Here is a 23,068-nt window from a genome sequence, read left to right as displayed (position 1 = left end):
AAAGTTCTTGCATGAGGATATATTGTTTTTTCTTTATTTAACTGTTTTTAGGGGGGGGAAAAGACCCACTGTCATGTGAGAATGCTCAGACACGAAATCTATCCACCTGAAAATAAGTGTGTGTGTGTGGGGGGGGGATTTTAACAGAGGGAAGACATAGGGAGAAGGCAAAAGCGACAGAAGATCCTTCAGGGGAAACTGAGGGGGAGACTCACCCCTGGTCCAGATGAGCCCCCTTCCCCGCCCCTAAGGAAGCAAAGGCAGCCAGCAAGGGCAGGCAAGCCCCGCTTCGCGGACTCCATCCGTCCTCACTCCCACCCACCCACCCAAAGCCACGAAGTCCCCCAATCGCGCAGCCCAGAATCGCCCTCCCCTCAGGGGGCAGCAACGACGCCCGGTGTTTCCTGAAACAAGAAGCTCCGCCGTGCAATGAAAGCGCCCTGGCTCTAGGCTCAGAAAACAACGCGAGCCGAGGTGGCTTCGTTTCCTCAGCCCTAGCTGCTTTCAGTCCGCTCGGGAGGAGGAGGGGGAGGAGGAGGTGGTGGCAGTGGCCCATGTTGTTTTCTGGCTCTAGGCTTGCGATCTCAGGAAACACGGAAGCAGGGAAGCGGCTGCCCAGCTCCAGAGCTCCACTCCATTTTTTTTCAGAGGGAATCTGACTCGAGTATAAGCCAAGGGGGTTTTTTTCAGCACAAAAAATGTGCTGAAAAACTCGGCTTATACTCGAGTATATATGGTAAGTGAAATAAAGAAAAATGAAAAGAGAATGAAAGAAAATAAGAAACCTGTAAGTATAACATCTTCCATTAATTTCACCACAGAATGATTGAAAAGTGGAGATAAAGATGTAAGATACAGAAGTTACTTGTTACAAATTGCTATAGAAACGTGATCATATGCTAATATAAACTAAAAAATAGGATTCTTAAAGGATTGGAAATACCAGAATATCTGTGTACGGTTTTTCTCTAGCTAATTGTAACCTAACAGGTTAATAATTGGAGGGGGGGCATGATAAAAACTTTACAGTAAAAAAAAAAGCCACACTGAACCCACTGGAAGGTGCCCAAATCTCTCTAGCAGCCAGGTTTTTTTTACTTAATCTGAATCTGTAAATTATTGCATTTTCAATTCTAATGAACATTATATTTAATTTTGTATCATTTGGACATTATGTAATGTTTTTTCACCCAAACAATATTGTTAAGTTAATGAAAAGGAGTCTTAAATAGCATGAATGAAATTAAGAATGAAATTAGGGATGAAACTGAAGTAGGGGAATTCTGGCAAAAATATTTTAGAGGCTTGTTTGAATAACAATAAAATGTCAGTAGAATTAAAAATAATGCTATGAATTTTAGTGTTCAAGGAAAGATTGATAAAATGGAACATTAAAAAAATAGAAAGGCTGCAGGTATATATTTTCCAAGGTATATTTGAAAAATGTTAAAAATGGATATGGTTCGCTTATGCAATGGCTCTCTGACATCATTAGCATGAATAAAGACTACATCTCTGACAATTAGAAGATTGTTGTCTCTGTTCCTTTATACAAAAGCAATGAATTAAAAAATAAATGGAAATGAATTTGCTAACAGAATATGTTTGACAATATTTTGATTGAAATAATAATATAAGCTGTGAATATTGGATTCAAAGATGCAATAAGTATGAATGAATTACTACAATTTAAATTTAAATAATTGAATAGAGAAAAGTTAGTTTATTTATTAAAAATAAACAGAAAAAAAAAAACAGAAAGAAAAGGGGAAAAGGAAAGACCTCTCCACGCATAAATGTATATATAAGGTCTTGAATGTATGGTCTATAGTTATATAGAACTTTACATAAAATGTTTAACATATGGCCATGTTTCATTATAATTGTCCATGCACAATGTTAGTAAGCAATTTATTTATATGTTGCAAATAAGATCTTCAATCCACTACATAAGTTTGTTGTTGAAGATGTTGGCAATAAGAATAATATCGAAAAGGAATTATTCTCACTGCAATTCTTGAAAATAATTTACTTTATACAACACAATGCAGCCCAGTAAATTCAAAATATGTTTTAGATAATTGGATAGAGGAATGTTAGTTTATTTATTAAAAGTAAACAGAAAAGCTATAAGTTTTATTAACATTTTGATACATATACACATATATTAAGTCTTTTATGGTTAGACAAACTAAAGATCTTCAATTCACATTTTATTTAATTTCTTTCCAAGAAATTTTAAGACAAGCAAATGTTGGTACACAATAGGGATATTTATGTAATTTTTTGTAGGAAATGTTTATCAAAAGCATAAAAATTGTTGTTTATAAAATTGGGCTCCTTTTTTCATTTCATTATATGGAAATGAGAATTGGATTTGAATGAGGAAATGTAAATGTGAATGCTGTAGGAATAGATATTTAGAGAGTGTTCTATGTAGCTCCCATAATTCATGATTTCACACATCCCATAGCCTAGGGTAACATATCAGTAATAGATCAGCACCATAGGGAACAAAGAATTAATCAGTATCATGACTTATTAAATGACAGGATTATCACTTGGGAATTCTCAATTAGCTAAACGAACGGAATTTTCTCAGTTGATATTATTTTGACTATGTAAGATTTTTCATTGCTTAAAAGATCTGAGATCAATTAATCTGTGATTAATTGAAAATCTGGATATAATTTATTTTACTAGCCTGTTATAAAATTTCTGGACTAGTGCTCCAATTGAGTTTTATTTCCAAATAAACTTTAAGTATTGCAAAACAAATATATTTAATAGCTTTGAAGAAATGGATGCTGAATAAGAGAATTGTTTATATTTAATGTACTAACAGTACTATATAAGTACACTTAAAAAGTACAACGCATATGCAGTAAACACAATATTTTTTCAAATAGTCTGATAAGGCCATAAACTTTCAATTTGCTTTAGGCTTTGCACTTATCAAGAACAAGAAACTGCCAACATACACTTAGCAATTCTCCTACTGCTTAAAAAGAGATATATTTTATGCCAGAACAAATATCTGCTCTGTGACTTATCACAGCCTTGAAAGCTCATTTTCTTATTAGAAAAAAACCAAGAGTCCTGGATGGTACTGTCCTTGCTTCCCTAACCTTGGAGACCTAAAGCAAAATTCCATGTTTTTTTCAGATAATTAATCAGATTAGTTTTTCTTCCTGTTATTTCATGGATTTTTCAAGGAATATATTTTACTGCTTGGCTATTATTAAAATATAATCCTAACACTGTCCTTAATGAAAGGTAATCTCAGAATTATATATGCAAATCTATAAATATCGATAAAATAACACAAAAATAAAAGATCAAGCAGAGATTAAAAAGAAAAAGATTAGGATAAAAAGATGAAAATGTTGTTGTTAGTTGCAAAGTCGTGTCCGACCCATGCGACCCCATGGACAATGTTTTTCCAGGCCTTCCTGTCCTCTGCCATCCTCCGGAGTCCATTTAAGCTCACGCCAACTGCTTCAGTGACTCCATCCAGCCACCTCATTCTCTGCTGTCCCCTTCTTCTTTTGCTTTCTTCTTTTGTTTTGTGTAATGAAAGCATTACACGAAGAGAAATGAATGGAACCATGGATATGATCAAAGTATAATTAGAATGTGTATCAGACCAGACCTGATCTGAGTACAGACCTTGTTAATTGCTATTTCCCATGTGAATGGGCATTGGTTCTTACCTGATACGCCCCTTCTCGGTGAGCCGCGAGGAGCATCCAGAGAGTGGGAGGTGCTTCAGAGTCCTCTCTCACAGGCTGAGCTTCAACTGAGGAACGCTCCGCCCCCTCACGTGGCTCCATGCTGCGTTCCCCAGTTTTTGCGAGGATGAGAAGGAAAGGCTATGTACTCATCCTAGTGAACTAGTGGATCCTTGGCTGAAACAAGTTCCCCCACCAGACGGAGAAATTAGGGTGGGGCTGGATGCTCCTCGCGGCTCGCCGAGAAGGGGCGTATCAGGTAAGAACCAATGCCCATTCTCCCTCGAGCCGGTCGGAGCATCCAGAGAGTGGGACATACCAAAGCTTGGCAGTCCTACGGGAGGGACTCCGTCTGGGCCGGAAGCCCCTCCGGGTCACTGATGACCCTCTGTAGGACTCATCGGCCAAACGAAGCCTCCGCTGAGGCATATACGTCTATTTTGTAATGCCTGATGAAGGGAGACGGGGAGGCCCAGGTGGCCGCCCGGCATATGTCAGCGATTGGGGCTTGTGTGGCCCAGGCTGCCAAAGTAGCTGCACTCCTGGTGGAATGAGCAGTGATTCCACTGGGTGTGGGGAGGGATTGTGATAGGTAGCATTTGGAGATAGTTGCCCTAATCCAGCGGCTGATGGTTGAGGGGGATACTTTGAGCCCCAATGACCTGGGCTGAAAGGAAAGGAAAAGGGATTCCAACCTTCTCAGGGGTTGGGTGCGCTTAATGTAGATGGCAAAGCCTGTCTCACATCTAGGGTGTGCCAAAGAATTTCCCTGTCCCTCGAGGGTATGGGGCAAAAGTTTGGTAGAACCAATTCCTGCGACCTGTGGAAGGTTGAGTTGACCTTGGGCAGGAAGGTGGGGTCGGGACGAAGGACCACCCGATCGGCATGGAACACACAGAGGTCCTTTCTAACTGATAAGGCTGCGATTTCCGAAACTCGCCGTGCTGATGTGATGGCCACCAGAAAAACTACCTTAAATGTTAAAAATTGAAGGGAGGACTCCCTTAGAGGCTCAAACGGGTGCCTCGTAAGCGAAATGAGAACCTTATTGAGGTCCTAGGTAGGGTATCTGTGAACAGTCGGGGGGCACAAGTTGGTGGCACCTCTGAGGAAGGCCCTGACCCGAGGGTGGTGGGAGAGGGAACCGAAGCTGTTGCAAGAGACAACAGTTGACAGGGCTGCGACTTGCCACCTCAGGGTGTTAGGGGAAAGCCCCTTGAGCAGGCCCTCTTGGAGGAATTCCAGGACCTGGGCAATAGAGGGAGAGAGGGGGTTAACTTGGGACTTATGACACCACCTGCAGAAGCCATTCCAAGTGGCATCATAAATCCATGTGGTTGAGGGCCGCCTGGAGGCCAGAATGGTATCAATTACTTGACTGGAGAATTTCTCTTTTTTCAAACGGTTCTGTTCAACCTCCAGACGGCTAACTGGAGCCATTGAGGGTCCAGATGTAGAAGGGGCCCCTGAGAGAGGGAAATCCTGTCCGGGGGGATTCTCCAAGGGGGCGCTACTGATAGGTTGTGGATGTCCGCGAACCACAGGCGCCTGGGCCAATGGGGGCCACCAACAGCCGATCTGCCTTCTCGAGGATGAGCTTCTGGATCACCCAGGGCACTAGGGCTAGAGGGGGGAAGGCATATAGGAGCCCTGGGGGCCAGGGGCAGCGTAGCGCATTGTGGTTCTCTGACCCGTGGGACGGGTATCTCGAGAAAAACCTGGGAAATTGTGCGTTGGATGGGGATGCAAAAAGGTCCACCACCAGTAGGCCGAAGATCCTGGACGCCTCCCTGAACAGGGATGGGTGGAGGCGCCATTCTGACTGGTCCACCATGGCCCTGCTCAGCCAATCCGCCTGGATGTTGGAAACTCCGGAGATATGATCTGCTCTTAGCGAGAGGAGGTTGGACTCTGCCCAACGACAGAGACGTTCGGCCTCCCTCATCAACTGAATAGACTGGGTGCCCCCTTGCCTGTTGTTGTGTGCTTTGGCCGTTACATTGTCCGTGAGAATGAGGACATGACGTCTGCGCACCTGAGGGAGGAAGCTTCACAGGGCCAGATGGACGGCGTGAAGCTCCAGCCAGTTGATGCTGCATCCTTGTTCTATCATTAACCATCTGCCCTGTGCCGTGAGCGAATTGACGTGAGAGCCCCATCCGGATAAGCTGGCGTCTGTGGTAAGGGTAAGCCTCCGGGGCTCCTTGAAGAGATGGCCCTTGTTGATGGCGGGGTTGGTCCACCAGAGGAGGGACGTGAGGACCTGTGGAGGTACCTTGACCCTGGATTTCGAATTGCTTCTTCCAGATCTTTGGAATGGGAGCAGGAACCACTGCAGGGATCTGCTGTGTAAACGGGTCCAGGGAACAATGGAAATGCATGAGACCATCTTACCTAGTAGTTTGGAGAGGTCAAGTAAAGATACCTTCTTTGACCGCCTAATTTGTTTGACCAAATTTTGGATACTGAGGAACCTCTCTGAGGAGAGGAAGACCCTTTCTGAGACCGAATCGATTACGGCCCCCAGGTGAGTAATTCGGGTGGATGGAGCCAGTTGGCTCTTTTGCCAATTGATAAGGAACCCGTGGGCCTGGAGCGCAGAGGGAGTAGCCCTGGTGTCCCTCTCTGCCTGGCATTTGGACGGAGAGAGGATGAGAATATCATCCAGATAGCAGTGGTGGCGTACAGGAAGGCTTCTGAGGTGAGCCGCTAGAGCTACAAGGACCTTAGTGAAGGTCCTTGGGGCCGATGCCAGAACAAAAGGGAGGGCCACATATTGAAAGTGAAGGTTGTTGTAACAAAATCTGAGGAATTTATGGTGGGAGGGCCGGATTGGGATATGTAGATATGCTTCGGAAAGGTCTATAGAGGATAGCCAGTCCCCCTGCCTGGTACCCAAGAGGATAGATTGCAAAGTGTGCATCTTAAATTTGCGCTGGATTAAATGACGATTAAGTCATTTTAAATCAAGAATTGCTTTCCATCCCCCAGAATGCTTAGGAACCACAAAGAGATGGGAGTAAAATCCCCGCCCTCGCTGGGCTGGGGGAACGGGTTGAATGGCCTGAATGTCGAGGAGATGTTGGATGGCGGCATCCATCAATTGGTGTTTGGCGGGGTCCCTTGAGGGGGGGGGATGTCATGAAGAAGTCAGAGGGGGCGGACCGAAACTCAAGGACGAGACCGAATCTGATGGTGTCTCTAACCCAAGCATCGGAGGTAGATGCATCCCACTGGACGGCTAAGTGTCTGGGGAGGGAGGGGAGGAATGTATTCTATCTGGGACGACGGAAGGGTCTTCCCCCTGATCCCCTAAAGGGTTTCCTATAGTTGCCGCCCCTTCTGCTTCTATCGCCCGTGTCGGTTCGATCCTGGGGTTGGGATCGGAAAGAAGGGGGTCTCGGGTATCTGGGCGGAAAGGGGGACTGATAGAAGGGACGGGGGGAGCCTCTCCAAAAGGGCTGAGGGCCTCTTGGTTCCAACCTCCGAAAGAGGGAGGGGAGAAATTTTTTCTTGCTGCAGCCCTCGACTAGCAGGGGATCTAGAGCTGGGCCGAACAGCTTGTCTCCGCTAATGGGAGCGGTGGCCAGTTTAACTTTATTTTTAACGTCCACCTGCCAGTGTTTGAGCCAGAGCAGGCGGCAGGCAGTGACATGTGAGGTTATAGCTCTAGAGGAAAACTTCACTGATTGGTAGGTGGCGTCGGCTGAGAATTCTGCTGCCGCCACGAGCTTGGCTATATCCTGATGTGCACGTACGTTGGAGGAGGGGACGTGCTGCTTCAACTGACGAAGCCACCCAATTGAGGACCTGGTGAAAAAGGAGGCGGCCGTGGCCGATCTAATGGCCCAAGCATCGGATTGGTGGGCCCGGCGTAAGGCCAGTTCCGCCCATTTGTCCTCGGGCTTCAGCGCCTCCAGGGCCTCACTGGGGGTGGAGGAGGACGCTAGGCCCACAATGGGCTGATCAACCTCAGGGATGTCTAGAAGACTAGAAAAGTCCAAGTTGAGATTGAAGAATCTCTTGTCCTGGCTGGAAGGCGCGGGGGGGGGGCGTGGAAGCCAGTTGCTTCGCCACTAGGTCTGAAAAAATGGGTGGGGCCGGGATGACCTTGGCCTCCACCACGGGCTGCTTAAATATGGAGTCCTCTGGGGCTTCCGATGTGGAGGGGGGGCAGAGGGAGACTGGGAAAGTAGGCCAGAAATGTTTTTGGCCTTAAACAGAAGGGATTTGAACATGTGTGGCTTGAACAGCCCCACAAATGTAGGTTGGTCGGGGGTAAGCCCCTCATCCTCCGACATCTCCCCCTCGCTCAGTTCTGCCTCTAAAAGGGGCTCGCTGTAACGGGAAGATCCCATTCGGGATTCCTCTTCCCTGAGATAGTCAAAGGCCCCTTCCTCCTCCTCTTGATCCCTTTCCGGAAGAGGGCTATCCCTCTGTAAGAGTACCTGACCGATAGGAGGATCCGATCTTGGAAGGGATCTGATGGACAGAGACTCGTGTTCAGGGGGCCTTGGGGAGAAGCCGGGTCTGGACATTTGTTGCAGGCCCTCCGCAATACCCTGGCGGATAGCCATTTCCATCCATGCCTTGATGTGAGCGGGAACCTCCATTGTGGAAGGACCCTCTTGGCGCAGACCAGCGGCCGTAGGTGTGAAGGTGGCTTCAGGAGTCCGTCTGGTCGTCGGTCCCGGGGCCTGATGACCCTGAGGTGAGCTGCGCCTGGATCGGGAATAGAGGTCTGGAGGGGGGTGTTGAGTAGAGGTGGAGGGAGTGGAAGGAGGAAGGGCTGGAGGCACTGAAGGTGACTCCCTCGATCGCCTATCGAACTCCTTTTCCAATGCCTCATGGCGCCTTAAGGCGTCCCGCTGGGAGGCCTTGGAAGGTTCCTTAGCCTGCCTGCGCAAGTGGTAAGACTTCGATTTAGCCTTCAAAGAAGGGCGTTTAGAGGAATTGTCATCTGCCATTTTGATAAATGAAAATGTATAAAGTTCACTAGAGGCGGTTGGTTCGCCTAGAGTTCGGCCTACGACCAAGGCCGGGTGATTTCTGAGCTGGCCCGCACCCACTTTTGGAATTTGGTATATACAATGATGCCAGGAAGGAAGATACTTGAAGATAGCAATAAGATATAAATATATACAAGGTATTGTATTTTTCATTTTTATTTATTTTTATATAAAAGTGTTTTTTTTATCTGATATTCTTTATGATTTTGATTATTAATAAAAAATTCTCTTTTTTTAATATTATTTTTTAAACAATAACAAGGTTAAATAAATTGGACTGGCTAGAGTAAATGACTGAATTTGCCAAATGAACGCCTGAGGCCTGTATCAGAGAGGCCTAGCAGTAGGCCTCCAGATGAAAACTGGAGGGGGGGAGACTGCTGAGCTTCGCCCCGAGTGAGGCTGCGGGAGCCCAACAAACGTGCTTGACTGGATCAATCAAAGTAGCACCCAGGAATAGAGCTTGTGACCCTAGGGGTCTGATGGAAGCTGAATCAACCGCAGCGGTTAAACAGTAGAAAAAAATGGCGCCCGACCACGAGGCGGCGCCAAGATGGCGGCCGTGAGCTGAGCTATTGTCGGGGCCTCTCGGGACGGAAGGGAGGGCTCCTCCGGCTAGCTCAGCATGCCTAGAGGGCTGTGAGGAGGAAATTAGTCCTTCCCAACGGTCGGCGTTCCAGGTGGGGGGAAAACCAGCAGCGCCCTCGGGTGCGAAATTAACGAGCCGCTGAAGCAGCGCAGAGGCAGAGAAGCGAACTGATGGTGGTGGGGGGCTCACATGAAGCACTGTGATCCCGCCCGCTTGAGCCCCTAGGGGCGAGGGAAACCTCCCCCTAGGTCAATACCCTTTGCACAGGGGCTAGGAGGCTAAGACAAACCTGTTTCCTTAGTTGGAGTAGTGAAGAAATAGGACGAAATAGAAGAAAGCCTGAGTCGGCCAAGGAGCCTTTAATGCAAACAGCCTGTCTCTCCGAGGCTGAGCAAAAACTGGGGAACGCAGCATGGAGCCACGTGAGGGGGCGGAGCGTTCCTCAATTGAAGCTCAGCCTGTGAGAGAGGACTCGGAAGCACCTCCCACTCTCTGGATGCTCCGAGCAGCTCGAGGGAGAATTAACATAACTCTGGTCTTTCAAAAATATGGGGGACAAAGATTTAGCAATCAGGGAGCTGTTTCAACAATGGACAGACAGATAGACAAACCAAGCCTTTTTGTCAGAAAAAAACCTGCAGCTATTGAATTTTAACTAGCATAAAAAATTGTATGAAGCAAATTTAAATCTCTTTCAATAAATTAAGTTGCATAATTCATTCTAATTGCAATATATTGACCAGCATAAAAGCAGCAGATGTAGTCATGGGTTACTGAAGCTACAAGAAGCCACTGAAAATAATTATTGAAAACAATTATTCAGTTTAAATATTTATAAACTGCTCAGAAAGGAACTTTTATAGTTATAAATCATTTTTTAAAATCTTTTGAAATAGCAGTATTTACCAACTAAAACTAAATAATATTTAGATAGAAGATAATTCTGAAATAGTTTGCAAAGGTCATTTTACTTATAGGTAGCAGAAAAGACAATGCCCTTTTACTCCACCTATGTTTCTTTTATTGATATTTTCTTCAATAAACAAACACATATAAAAAATTAATACTAAAAGAAAAGCTCCAACATGTGGCATAATATTTATTTCCATTAATGCAACTAGCCATTGTATGTACTGTATCTAAGTATGTACATATTTTATTGATTGATTTGTATGGTCCCTATCTTAAAACAATCCTGGGTGGCTCACATGCAGATGGAGGAGGGTAGAAGGGCAAAGAACAATTTGATATATTCTCCTTCATAACATACATTGCTGATCAGCCAGCCTCCTTAGACTTGGCAGATATGACCATAATCACTTGTTCAGAGAAAAGCAGAAATGTGTTTTCCTTTTCAGCTTAAGAAAATTTTCTTTGACAATCACTGAGAAAGCTTTAAGTACAACATTTTATAAGCTACTTGATGCTATTAACTTCAAAGTGCACTGACAATGTATCCTCAAATAGTGATGAAACGTTTGATGAAACGTTTGCAACCAAATTGCCAGGTCAAACCAACAGCCCAACTACCAACCTGAGCTACTAATATTCAAATACATTTTAGCCATTATCTATGTTAGGCTAACTCTGCCCCAAGCATACATATATTGCATTAATATGTAATTTGTATGACAAGGACAATTAAGAATGCATATCTGTAAATCACAGATATCTAACACTCAAAACATTATCAAAGATGTATAAAGGTGTTTCAAATAAATGTTGGAAATGTAACTGTGAAGAAGGTACTTTCTATCATCACTGGTGAACCAGTGATAAAGCAAAGAAATACTGAAGCCAGATTTTTGTTTTGATTCAGAAGATTTTTACAACAAATACAAAGTTGAAAGCAGAATTTTTTCTTTTAAGATTATTGGTTAAAGAACTTGATAAAAAATTCATAACTTTATTATGATATGATGAATGAGAATCCTATATGCTAAAAAATGGAAAGATATGTCAATTTCCATAATGGAAGAATGGATGGAAACAGTGATGGAATTGGCAGAGATGGCAAAATTAACTGTTCTTAATCAAAGAATTCCAGTTTTGTTTCCACTTGGAAACAGCTTCTGAACTTTATGCTCCAAACAGAAAAACTGAAACTTTGATTTTAGGTTTTGATGGTTAGATTAACTCTAAGTGGCTATTACTTACTAAATATGTAAAGCAAAATTTGAGGTTGTAACTGCATTATGTATTCTACTGCACTGAAAAAAATTGGAAGTCCCTGCTTTTTCTTTCCTCTTTATCTTGGACCACTTTCCCCTATGATCTTTGTTATCATTTGTATTTTATAATAAACTTTAATAAAATAAAAAATGCTGCGCTTTATATACATATTTCATATGAAAAGGCAATTTACTAACCAGTAACTACAGTAAGTTGGACACATACCTAGTACAGCTTAATACAGTCATCGAGGCAGAGGCCACATAACAGCAGCTTGCCTAACTCACCCCAAAGCTAGATTTGATATGAAAACTAAATGGGAGAAGGACTCTCTAAATATATTATTCAATAGTGGCAGACTTTGAATTATCATCCTGTTCCTGGCAATGCTATCCGATTCCTGGTCAGTAAATAAAAATCTACCAAGACGTGAGCTTAAAAAAAAGATGTACTGAAGTCTAGATGCTATCATTGAAAAATTCTATCCCATAAGGCAAGGGTCTTCAAATTTGGCAAGTTTAAGATTGTGGACTTCCAGCTCCCAGAATTCCTGAGCCAACATGACTGGAGGAGGAATTCTGGGAGTTGAAGTCCACAAGTCTAAAAGAGACCACTGCCATAAGGTAATCTCCCAAGCAGTCTAACTGCAGACAGTGTAGGCTACTGTCTTTTAAGCAATACTTTTATTTTGCAGCACTTTAAGGTTCAAGCCTTATATGAAAATTGTGTAGATTTTAAATTTGCAATTAATTTGATTTTTAAGTTAAGCTATAGTCTATTTTTAAGAATTCTACTGTATATAGACACAGTTATCATACAAGTTCCTTGACAACTGTCATTTGAAAGTCTATCTCAGAGCTATGTTACAAATAAATCAAATCATAGGGCACTAGGAGAGATTGAATTTTTCTGCCTATTATTATACCAACTTCCTGGTTTCTTATCTGAATAACATAGCCAACTAACTCCCAAAACTGGGAAATAAGCATATTGCTATATTTCTTCATGCAGATGACACTGTTTTATTTTCTCTCGCTGTGGCTTTTTTCCTTCAAATGGAGCCTCCTTAAAACAGAGTCTCCTTAAACATGAAGCCTTCCAAAAAATTATGAGAATAGGACCTGCTTGCAGAATGACATGAGGCTATCTCTGTAAGAAAGCTGAGCCTTGAATTGGCTAGGCACATCTATCAGTAGCTGCAAAAAAAATATATGGAAAGGTCAACTGGATGCTGCTGGGCCCTGGAGCTGACTGAGGAGCAGGCCAAGGCCAGTAAGCTGCATGGCTTCATCCCCACTGGTAGCCTGAGGCCTCCCAGCACGCAGCAAGTTTACATGCACCAGTGGGGCCCTGGGCTCCCAGGCCTTACCTCCTGTTGAAGCACCCTCTGTTGAAGCACCCACTTAGTGACCATTAGCGTCACTTAACTACCACAAATGGGAGAGCTGGGAAGGCAGTCGTTGAGTGAAGTGGTCACATGAAACTCATTTAACGACCACCTCACTCAACAACCAAGATCTCAGGATAAATTGTCATCATAGGTCAAGAATTATCTATAAATTAACTGACAGTACAAAATATACAAGAGTTTAACATTAATAGCACCATAACAATGAATATCACAAGGAAATTAAATTTAGTAAATAACTACCAGTAGGTTTTAATTTGCCACAAAAATTAAGACAATGATGACATCAGCCAAGTTTCTGAAGGAGAAATCTCTAATCAAGGTGCCAGAGTTGACCAGGCTCTTCCATCTCTGAATTCCTGTAGTTCCCACTATCGAATAGAATTCTCATGATAGATCATAACAGGCAGGTAAAATGAGCTCAGTATCTAAATTACAAACTACTTTGAACTTTTAATCATAATTATTAGCTAGAATTCTGATTAGAAATATACTGGTAGCCAGCGCATTTTTTTTTTCAGAATTGTTAATTGGAACAGTTATTCTTAACAATATTCTGTTCCAAAAATCACTGTAACTGCTAGCTGTAGCCACATTATCCTGTACGGCATTGTAAAATTCTAGAATTTATTGCGTCATTTTAATTAGAAAATTACCTTAACCTGAACAAAATGGAACCTCCAGTTTTAATAACACTCACTGCTAGGGAATACAAGTTGCTGCGGAAGATTATTTCCTTCAAGGGCTTGCTCTTAAGTGTTCTGGAGGCTTTAGTTGCCCTTTGTAGGAATCAGGATGCTGATTCAGAAGCACATTCCCTGAGACAAGGCAAGCAAACTTTATTCTCAAAATATAAATTTTCAATCAAATATAAAGATCCATAAGGCAACTACAGGAGAAGAAAAAAAGAGGAAAGTAACAATACTGAACTGGACTGCAGTCTTCACAGTAAGAGACCTGCAAATGCAGAGTTTTCTGAAATTTTGCATTCGGGTTTGTTTTTCTTTGTTCCAGAAAAAGAAAATAGAAAGGGGAATTTGGCATACATTTGGACTTAGTCAATGAGGTAAGCAAAACAGCAACATTAATTTATTAATGTTGCTGTTGTTCTGCCTACCTCGCTGAGTTGAGAGAGGATAGAAAGAGTCCTCATAAATAAAAAGTCACTGAAAGAAAACAAGTCCTCAATCTGGTCTTTGGTCTTTTTTTTTTTTAATGTCAATACCATATGGAAGATGATATACAGCTAAATTGCATAGCTTTCCCTTTGCATACAGAAAACAATAATATAATCCAATACTGTAAAATACCTATACATAAAATTCTTCCAAGCATATCATTTAGAGTAAAAATTGGATAGCAATACAAATAATTTTCCTGAGCATTTTATATATGTTATATATGCACCATTACGGCAATCCATTCAAGATTTTCTCACTATACAACACTATGGTGTTTTATGCCACTTTATAAACCCAGAAAAAGGTGGGATAGAAAAGCTAACAGTAATTTCATAATAACAGAAAATCTCACATTTTATCCTATTTTTTAAGAAAGCACACGGGAATATCAAATTTCCCTGGAATTTTGCTCTCCCTCTCATTTTTAAACCTCTAAAATCACTTGCAAATCAGAAATTCCTTCGGGATAGAAGGAATCCAATTTTTACCATCTCTGCTTCAGTTCCTTGTATCATCTTCCCTGTTATTTCAGAGATTTCTTAATATTCAAGAGTAGATCTTTGATTGGTGTCTAGGAGAGGATATCAGAGAAAAATAAGCATCATCTTCCTCCTGAATTCCAGTTGTAGGATTTCAGCATCCAAGGCCATATTATCTGCCATAAGGATTTGGAGAAGGGGAGGAATTTCATTTTATTAAACTTTCTATCACTCCAATCCATCCTCCAGACTGACTACAAAAAGTAGAAGTACAATCCCTACAATATTCTATTAACACATAAAATATTCCAATTTTCTAACTCTATTTCAAATATAAATACAATACAATCTTAGGTACTTTTGCAGAATCTCTTTTTATGTTCTTACGTTTTATGTTTTGTTTGTTTGTGTATTGTCTTTGAAAATTAATAAAATTTGTTTTTTTTAAAAAAGTAGAAGTACAACAACAAATCAAGAGGCATAATTTGGCCAATGAGGAAAAGGACCAGCAATATTGTCTGAATTCTGAATAGCTAGTGTACTTACATAATTGCCAATTGAGATTAAAATGAACCCACAATTGCTTTTAAACAATACTTCAATTTGCTTTTTGACACAGATGTAACCATTTTATGTAGAAGCCCTATAAAAGGAGTGGGGCAATCCTGGACTTTAGCAATAGTATGATAAAATTATGAAGTAAACTAAGAAAAAATCAAGACTGATTATATAACAGCTGCACCACTTCAGCAATCCATTCAAGATACCAGAATGCTAGTCTTAAGTGAATGGTAGATGTATGAAAAATCGGATTCCACCAAGAGATAGAAAAAGTTTCCAAAGACCCTGCCAAGTAAATGGTTTTAAGGTTATAAATTTATAATTACAAAAGTTATTTATAATGTATACTTGCTAAAATCAAAAAAGTGATTTAAATCAAGCCTAATTACATCATGCAAAATGGTTGGAAGGATAAACAAGAGAACTATCTTTACTTTTAGAGCTGCCTGAACTGAAAGTAATTTTTTTCCCAAGCATGAAAATCTCACAAAGTTCTAAGTCCTGTGTTATAAATATTTAATTAATAGTGTATCTACTTCTAGAATACCTCAATTATTTTAAAGGGATTATCTTTTTATATCAATTCATCTATATCAATTTATTTGTTTATGGAGTAAACATACTGTTGACTGTTCTGCAGACAACCATGAACCAATTTTCTTGTCTACAGATTTTTATGTTAAGCAACTTACATAAAATGATTCAAAAATACAGAAATTAGAATACAGAACTTAAAAATGCACAATATACAAAAATAACCAAATTACACAAGTTATGTTATTGTCCCAGAGATCCAAGGCAAAGTACAGATAGTCTTTGACTTTGAACTATTCGTTTATTGGCCATTCAACGGTAATGAAAAAAATGACTTATGACCATTTTTCAAACTTATGACCATTGCAACATTCCCATGGTCATGTGCTCAGAATTTAGACTTGGCAATTGGCATGAATTTATAGTGGTTGCAGTGTCGCAGGGTCTTGTGATTGCCTTTTGCAACCTTCTGATGAACCAAGTCAATAGGGAACTCAGGTTCACTTAACAACCTTGTTAATTGAACAATTGCAGTGATTCACTTATAAAATAAAGCTGATGAACTTGCTGCTATGTGACAATACTAATTAGCAGGCAGGCCTTTCTCAAGGCAAGAATACCAGCAAGAGAACCCTAAACATATCAAATTACTTCTTCTTCTCCTACTTCTCCTAGTATAATGAAGGCTCCAGGTCATATCCTAGATTAAAATTCCTAATAATTTATTTTAGAAACCACAATAGCTGGACTCACACAAGCCTTAAGCCACAATAAGCAAACCAAAATGTGGCTACAATTCAGCCATAGAATACCCACAAATCAAACAATATTCTCTATTTGTGCTATGCAGCATATTATTAAGATCCATACCAAAAAAAAGTTGACTTGAAATTTAACATTAAGAAAACTAAGACCATGGCATCCAGCACTCTCAATTCCTGGCAAATAGATGGGGAAGAAATGGAGATAGTGACAGATTTTATTTTCCTGTGCTCCAAGATCACCACAGATGGGGACTATAGCCAAGAAATTAAAAGACGCTTGCTCCTGGGCAGGAAAGCTATGGCAAATTTAGACAGCATACTAAAAAGCAGAGACATCACCCTGCCAACAAAAGTGCGTATAGTCAAGACTATGGTTTTCCCAGTTGCAATGTATAGCTGTGAAAGTTGGACCATAAGAAAGGCTGAGTGCCAGAGAATTGAGGCCTTTGAACTACGGTGCTGGAGAAGACTCCTGCGAGTCCCTTGGACTGCAAGGCGATCAAAACCGGTCAGTCCTAGAGGAGATCAACCCTGACTGCTCTTTAGAAGGTCTGATCCTGAAGATGAAACTCAAATACTTTGGCCACCTAATGAGAAGGAAGGACTCACTGGAGAAGAGCCTAAGGCTGGGAAAGATTGAGGGCAAAAGAAGAAGGGGACGACAGAGAATGAGGTGGCTGGATGGAGTTACTGAAGCAGTAGGCATGAGCTTAAATGAACTCCGGAGGATGGTAGAGTACAGGAAGGCCTGGAGAAACATTGTCCATGGAGTCGCGATGGGTTGGACACGACTTCGCAACTAACAACAACAAAGTATACAGAATATTTTACACAAGGTAATTATAACTGTTCCTGTAAAAAAAACCCTATATCAGCCTGCAATTGTTTAGTATGTATTTAATTATCATACAAGGTAACACTATCATATGATTGCTTAATTCCTCTATTGTTTATGCCTACTTCCTTAAGTCCAGAGTAAAATGGGACAACTGGAAACATTTATTAACTCACTGGAGATTATCTTGGTTGAAAGTCCTCCATGAAACTCCATATCCAATATGTAGTTTGCAAGCTAAATAACTTAGATATCAAGGAACAAATTGCCTCCCAAAATATTGAAAATATCTTTAAAGGCACCATGTTTTGGCAGTTCCTAATATTTTAGAAAACAGTGAGGAAAATGATACAGCATTCAGTAATAAACAAATATCTACCTATAAAAGTTAGTGACAATCAGTTCACAATGGAAAATACTGTTTGCTATTTTCTTTGCACAAAATTCTCTTAAGCCATTGATTTGAAATTTGTCACATACGTCCCTTCTTACAAGAAATCTATAAAATAAATTATGGTATATTCCTCACTGTAATACATACAAATATAGTATTCTTCACCCTGGGCCAATTACTACCTCTCAACCCAAATCAGCATTAAATTATGTAACAGTACAACTTATAAACAAAAGGCTCTTGTTACATCATGCATTGATAAGCCTCACTGGAAGAATTAGGCAAAGAACTAAAAATAACGAGCAGATTCTGCAGCACCAATCCTAAAAAATCAATATTCCTCACTATAAGAAACATTATACTACAAATTATATATCCTGTGGCAAACAAGAAAGTCACAGAACCTGGGTGGCGTACTGGTTAGAGTGCTGTACTGCAGGCCACTTCTGCTGACTATCGGCTGCCTGCAATTTGGCAGGTCAAATCCCACCAGGCTCAAGGCTGACTCAGCCTTCCATTCTTCCGAACTGGGTAAAATGGGCGTTGGTCTTACCTGACACGCCATTTCTAGTCGAGCTGCGAGGATCATCCAGAGAGTGGGAGGTGCTCCAGTCTGTGTAGGCTGAGCTTAATTACTGAGGAACGCTCCGCCCTCCATCACGTGGTCCCTTGTAGCGTTCCCCAGTTTATGCGAAGTCGAGAGAGGAGGAAAGTCGTCTAACTCTCATCTAACTAGACTTAAGGTATCATTGGCTGAAACAAGGTTCCCCCAGACGGAAAAAAATAAAAAAGGGTGGGGCTGGATGATCCTCGCAGCTCGACTAGAAATGGCGTGTCAGGTAAGACCAACGCCTATTCTCCCTCGAGCTGCTCGGATCATCCAGAGAGTGGGACATACCAAAGCTTGGTTGTCCTACGGGAGGGAATCCGTCTGGGGTGGAAGCTCCCCTGGGTCATCGATGACCCGCTGGAGGACTCGTCTGCCAAACGAAGCCTCCGCTGACACAAAGATGTCAATCTTATAGTGTCTAATGAAAGGGGAGGGGGAAGCCCAGGTGGCGGCCCGACATATGTCTGAAATTGGAGCTTGGGTAGCCCAGGCCGCTGAAGTGGCCGCGCTTCTGGTGGAATGTGCAGTGACCCCGCTGGGAACTGGTAAGGCCTGAGACGAATAAGCCTTGGCAATGGTGGCTCTGATCCATCGCCCGATGGTGGAAGGGGACACCTTGTGGCCTAATGACTTGGGCTGGAAGGAAAGAAATAAGGACTCGGACCTTCTAAAGGGTTGCGTGCGATTAATGTATATGCAGAGGGCCCGCCTCACATCTAGGGTGTGCCATCGTTTCTCCCTTTCCCGCGAAGGATTGGGACAAAAGTTCGGGAGTGTTAGCTCCTGAGCCCTGTGAAAGGCTGAATTGACCTTGGGCAAGAAGGTCGGGTCGGGGCGTAGGACCACCCGATCGGAGTGGAAAATACAAAGGTCCTTTCTCACCAAAAGGGCCGCAATCTCTGATATTCGGCGAGCCGAGGTAATTGCCACCAGGAACACTACCTTAAAGGTCAAAGTTTGGAGAGAGGATTCTCTAATAGGCTCGAAAGGAGGTTTAGTTAGGGCCACCAGGACCTTGTTAAGGTCCCAAGTGGGGTACCGGTGCACGACAGGGGGACGGAGGTTAGTGGCTCCCCTGAGGAAGGCCCTGATACGGGGATGGTGAGAAAGGGGACACAGGTTGTCACCAGAGACGACAGTCGAGAGGGCTGCTACCTGACGACTCAAGGTGTTAGGTGAAAGACCTTTTTTGAGCCCGTCCTGGAGGAAGTTCAAAATTTGGGCCACCGAAGGCAAGAGCGGGTTGACCAGGGAGGAATGGCACCACGTGCAGAAGCTGACCCAGGTAGCGTTGTATATTCGGTTGGTTGAAGGCCGTCTGGCGGCCAGGATGGTGTTAATGACCTGGTCAGATAAATTCTCCTTCCTCAACTTTTCCCGCTCAACCTCCAAACGGTTAACTGGAGCCATTGGGGCTCCGGATGCTGAATGGGCCCCTGGGAGAGGGAGATCCTGTCCGGAGGGATTCTCCACTGAGGAGAAACCGAAAGGTTGCGGAGGTCCGCAAACCATGGCCGTCTGGGCCAATAGGGGGCCACTAGGATCAGTTCTGCCTCCTCCTGGATCAGTTTCTGAATGACTCTGGGAAGTAGAGCTAACGGGGGGAAGGCGTACAGGAGCCCCGTGGGCCACGGACAGCGAAGTGCGTCGTGATTCTCGGCCCCGGGGGAAGGGAATCTGGAGAAGAACTGAGGGAGCTGGATGTTGCGGGGGGATGCAAAGAGATCCACTGATGGGAGGCCGAAGATCATGGTCGCCTCCCTGAAAAGGGATGGATGGATGCGCCACTCGGACTGGTCCATGGTGGCCCTGATCAACCAGTCCGCTTGGGTGTTTGAGGCCCCCGAAATGTGTTCTGCTTTGATCGAGAGGAGGTGACGCTCTGCCCAACGGCAGAGTCTTTCGGCCTCTCTCATCAACCGGATAGACTGGGTCCCGCCTTGCCTGTTGACATGGGCCTTGGCGGTAACGTTGTCCGTGAGAATAAGGACGTGCCGCCCGCGTACCTGAGGCAGGAAGTGGCGCAGGGCCAGGTGGATGGCGTGGAGCTCCAGCCAGTTTATGCTGCAGACCCGCTCTGCTTGGGACCATTTGCCCTGCGTTGTAAGGGACTGGATGTGAGCGCCCCAGCCGTTCAGGCTGGCGTCTGTGGTGATGATGAGACGCTGGGGATCTTTGAAGTGATGACCCCTGTTGATGGCAGGGTTGGTCCACCAGAGGAGAGACGAGAGGACCTTTGGAGGTACCTTGATGGTGGATTTTGAGTTGCTTCTGCCGGACCTTTGAAACGGGAGCAGGAGCCACTGCAGGGACCTGGTATGAAGACGGGCCCAAGGAATAATAGAGATGCATGAAACCATTTTTCCCAGTAATTTAGACAATTCTAATAGAGAAGCCCTCTTTGATCATTGAATAACATGAATAGAGTTTCGAATACTCAGGAGCCTTTCCGGAGAAAGGAACACTTTTCCCTGCACCATGTCAATAATGGCCCCCAAGTGGGCAATTCAGGTAGAAGGGACCAGTTGGCTCTTTTTTTGGTTGACCAGAAACCCATGGGCCTGGAGTGCAGAGAGGGTGGTCTTGGTGTCCAGCTCTGCCTGGGATTGTGAGTGGGACAGGATGAGGATATCATCCAGATAGCAGTGGAGCCGGACCGGGTAGTCCCTTAAGCGAGCCGCCAAGGCCGCGAGGATCTTAGTGAAAACTCTAGGAGCGGAAGCTAACCCAAAGGGAAGGGCCACATACTGGAAATGACGGTGATTGTAACAGAACCTAAGGAATTTAGAGTGGGAGGGCCGAATTGGGATGTGGAGGTATGCCTCTGAGAGGTCTATAGAAGAGAGCCAAACTCCTTGCCTGGTGCCCAGAAAGATGGATTGAAGGGTGTGCATTTTGAATTTACGGGGGGTTAGGTAGCGATTGAGCCGTTTGAGATCCAGGATAGCCCTCTACCCCCCCGAGGATTTGGGAACCAGGAAGAGGTGGGAGTAGAAGCCCTGACCTCATTGGGAGGGGGGAACTGGCTGGATGGCCTGGATGGAGAGTAAATGGTGGATGGCAGAATCCATCAAGTTGCGTTTGGAGGGGTCCCTAGAGGGAGGAGATGTCATGAAAAACTCGGGAGGTTGAGAGTTGAACTCCAGGGCGAGTCCAAACCTAATGGAGTCCCTGACCCATTTATTGGAGGTGGTGGAGTCCCATTGGTCGGCGAAATGTCTAAGCCAACCGCCAATGGGAGGAAAAAGACGGGATTTATTTGGAGCGCCGGAAGGGTCTCCCCCCGGAACCCCTGAAGGGACGCTTAAACCCTCCGCCCCTCCTATTCCGATCGCTTGGGTTGGAACGATCCTGGGGATATGGTGTTCTATACGAGGGAGGCCTCGGGTATCTGGGAGGGAAGGGTGACTGGTAAAAGGACTGGGAGGACCCTCTTCAAAAGGGCTGAGGGGTTCTAGAGTCTGGCCTCCGAAAAAGAGAGGGGAGGAATTTCTTCTTTCCCCTAGTTTCGGCCAATAGGGGGTCCAGGGCCGGACCAAAAAGCTTCTCCCCCTTAATGGGGGCGGAGGCCAGCTTGACCTTATTTTTCACGTCCGCCTGCCATGGTTTGAGCCAGAGCAGACGGTGAGCAGTGACCTGAGACACTAGCGCCCGGGAGGAGAATTTGACAGCATGGTACGTGGCGTCGGCTGAAAATTCTGCCGCTGCCGTGATTTTCACTATGTCCTGAAGCGCCCTTGTGTTGGATGGAGGGATATGCGACTTCAGTTGACGGAGCCACCGGATAGAGGACCTGGTAAAGAAAGAGGCTGCGGTGGCCGATCTAATGGCCCAGGCGTCGGCGAGATGAACCCGACGCAAGGCTAACTCAGACCTCCTGTCCTCAGGTTTGAGGGCCTCCAGGGGGGTCACTTGGGGAGGAGGATGAGGCGAGACCAACAATGGGCTCGTCCACCTCCGGGGTTTTGAGGAGGGAGCAAAAACTCGGCTCGAGGTTAAATAACCTCTTATCCTGGGTGGATGGGGCAGGAGGGGCCCCCGTAAAGCCCAGCTGGTTAGAAACCAGATCGTGGAAAATAGGAGGGGCTGGGATCACATCCTCAGCAACCACAGGCTGCCTGAACATGGCGTCCTCTGGGTCCTCCCCAGAGGAGGGGGGGCAGAGGGGAGTTGAGTGGCCAGGCCAGAGGTATTCTTGGCCTTGAACAGGATGGACTTGAACATGTGGGGTTTGAATAACCCCACAAAGGAAGGCTGATCGGGGGTAAGGCCCTCGTCCTCCGACAGCTCTGCTTCCAGTGGATCTAAATCCGAAAAGGGTTCCCCATGGAAGGTGGATCCCCATTCAAGGTCCTCCTCCTCCTCCTCCCTGTATTGGTCTAAAATCTCCATTCCCTCGTCCAGTTCCCTTTCTGGAAGAGGGCTGGCCCCCCGGGAGGGTACCTGACCAGGAGCGGGGTCCAGGGTGGGCATGGACCTGGTTGGCACAGGCTCTTGTGCAGGAGCCGTCTGAGGAAGGCCTGGCCCGGCCATCTGCTGCATGCCTTGAGCTATTCCTTGGCGAATAGCCTGCTCCATCCAAACTCTCATGTACTCAGGCATCTCAATCGTGGGCGGGTCTTCCTGTCTTAGGCCAGAGGCCGTGGAGGTGAAGGTGGCTTCGGGCATCCGGCTGGTTGCTGGTCCAGGGGCGTGAGACTCCTGGGATGAGCTGTGCCTGCAGAGAGGGAACAAACTGGAGGGGGGTGCCTGGAAGTAGAAGGGGCGGCTGGGGGTGTTGGTTGAGTCACCCTAGAGCACC

At 44.4% G+C, this 23,068-nt stretch overlaps 2 protein-coding genes across 2 annotated transcripts in view; both read right to left on the bottom strand.

Moving 5' to 3' along the window:
• TRAPPC10 (trafficking protein particle complex subunit 10) overlaps positions 1-23,068 on the bottom strand; it is a 78,601-nt gene that overhangs the window by 45,838 nt on the left and 9,695 nt on the right. The gene's annotated exons all lie outside the window — the stretch shown is intronic.
• LOC148125347 (uncharacterized) lies at positions 19,635-22,393 on the bottom strand. Its single transcript, XM_087937867.1, has 3 exons — positions 22,208-22,393; positions 20,127-20,363; positions 19,635-19,886 (listed from the first exon to the last, which is right to left on the bottom strand). The coding sequence occupies exons 1-3, from the start codon at positions 22,391-22,393 to the stop codon at positions 19,635-19,637; spliced, it is 675 nt and encodes a 224-aa protein (XP_087793993.1).

This window comes from Pseudonaja textilis, chromosome 7 (assembly GCF_049901715.1).
Source record: "Pseudonaja textilis isolate UNSWEBS1 chromosome 7, rPseTex1.2, whole genome shotgun sequence".
NCBI classification, from domain to species: Eukaryota; Metazoa; Chordata; class Lepidosauria; order Squamata; family Elapidae; genus Pseudonaja; species Pseudonaja textilis.
Note: the sequence above shows the minus strand (reverse complement) of the source record. Positions and strands in the feature narration are given on the sequence as shown.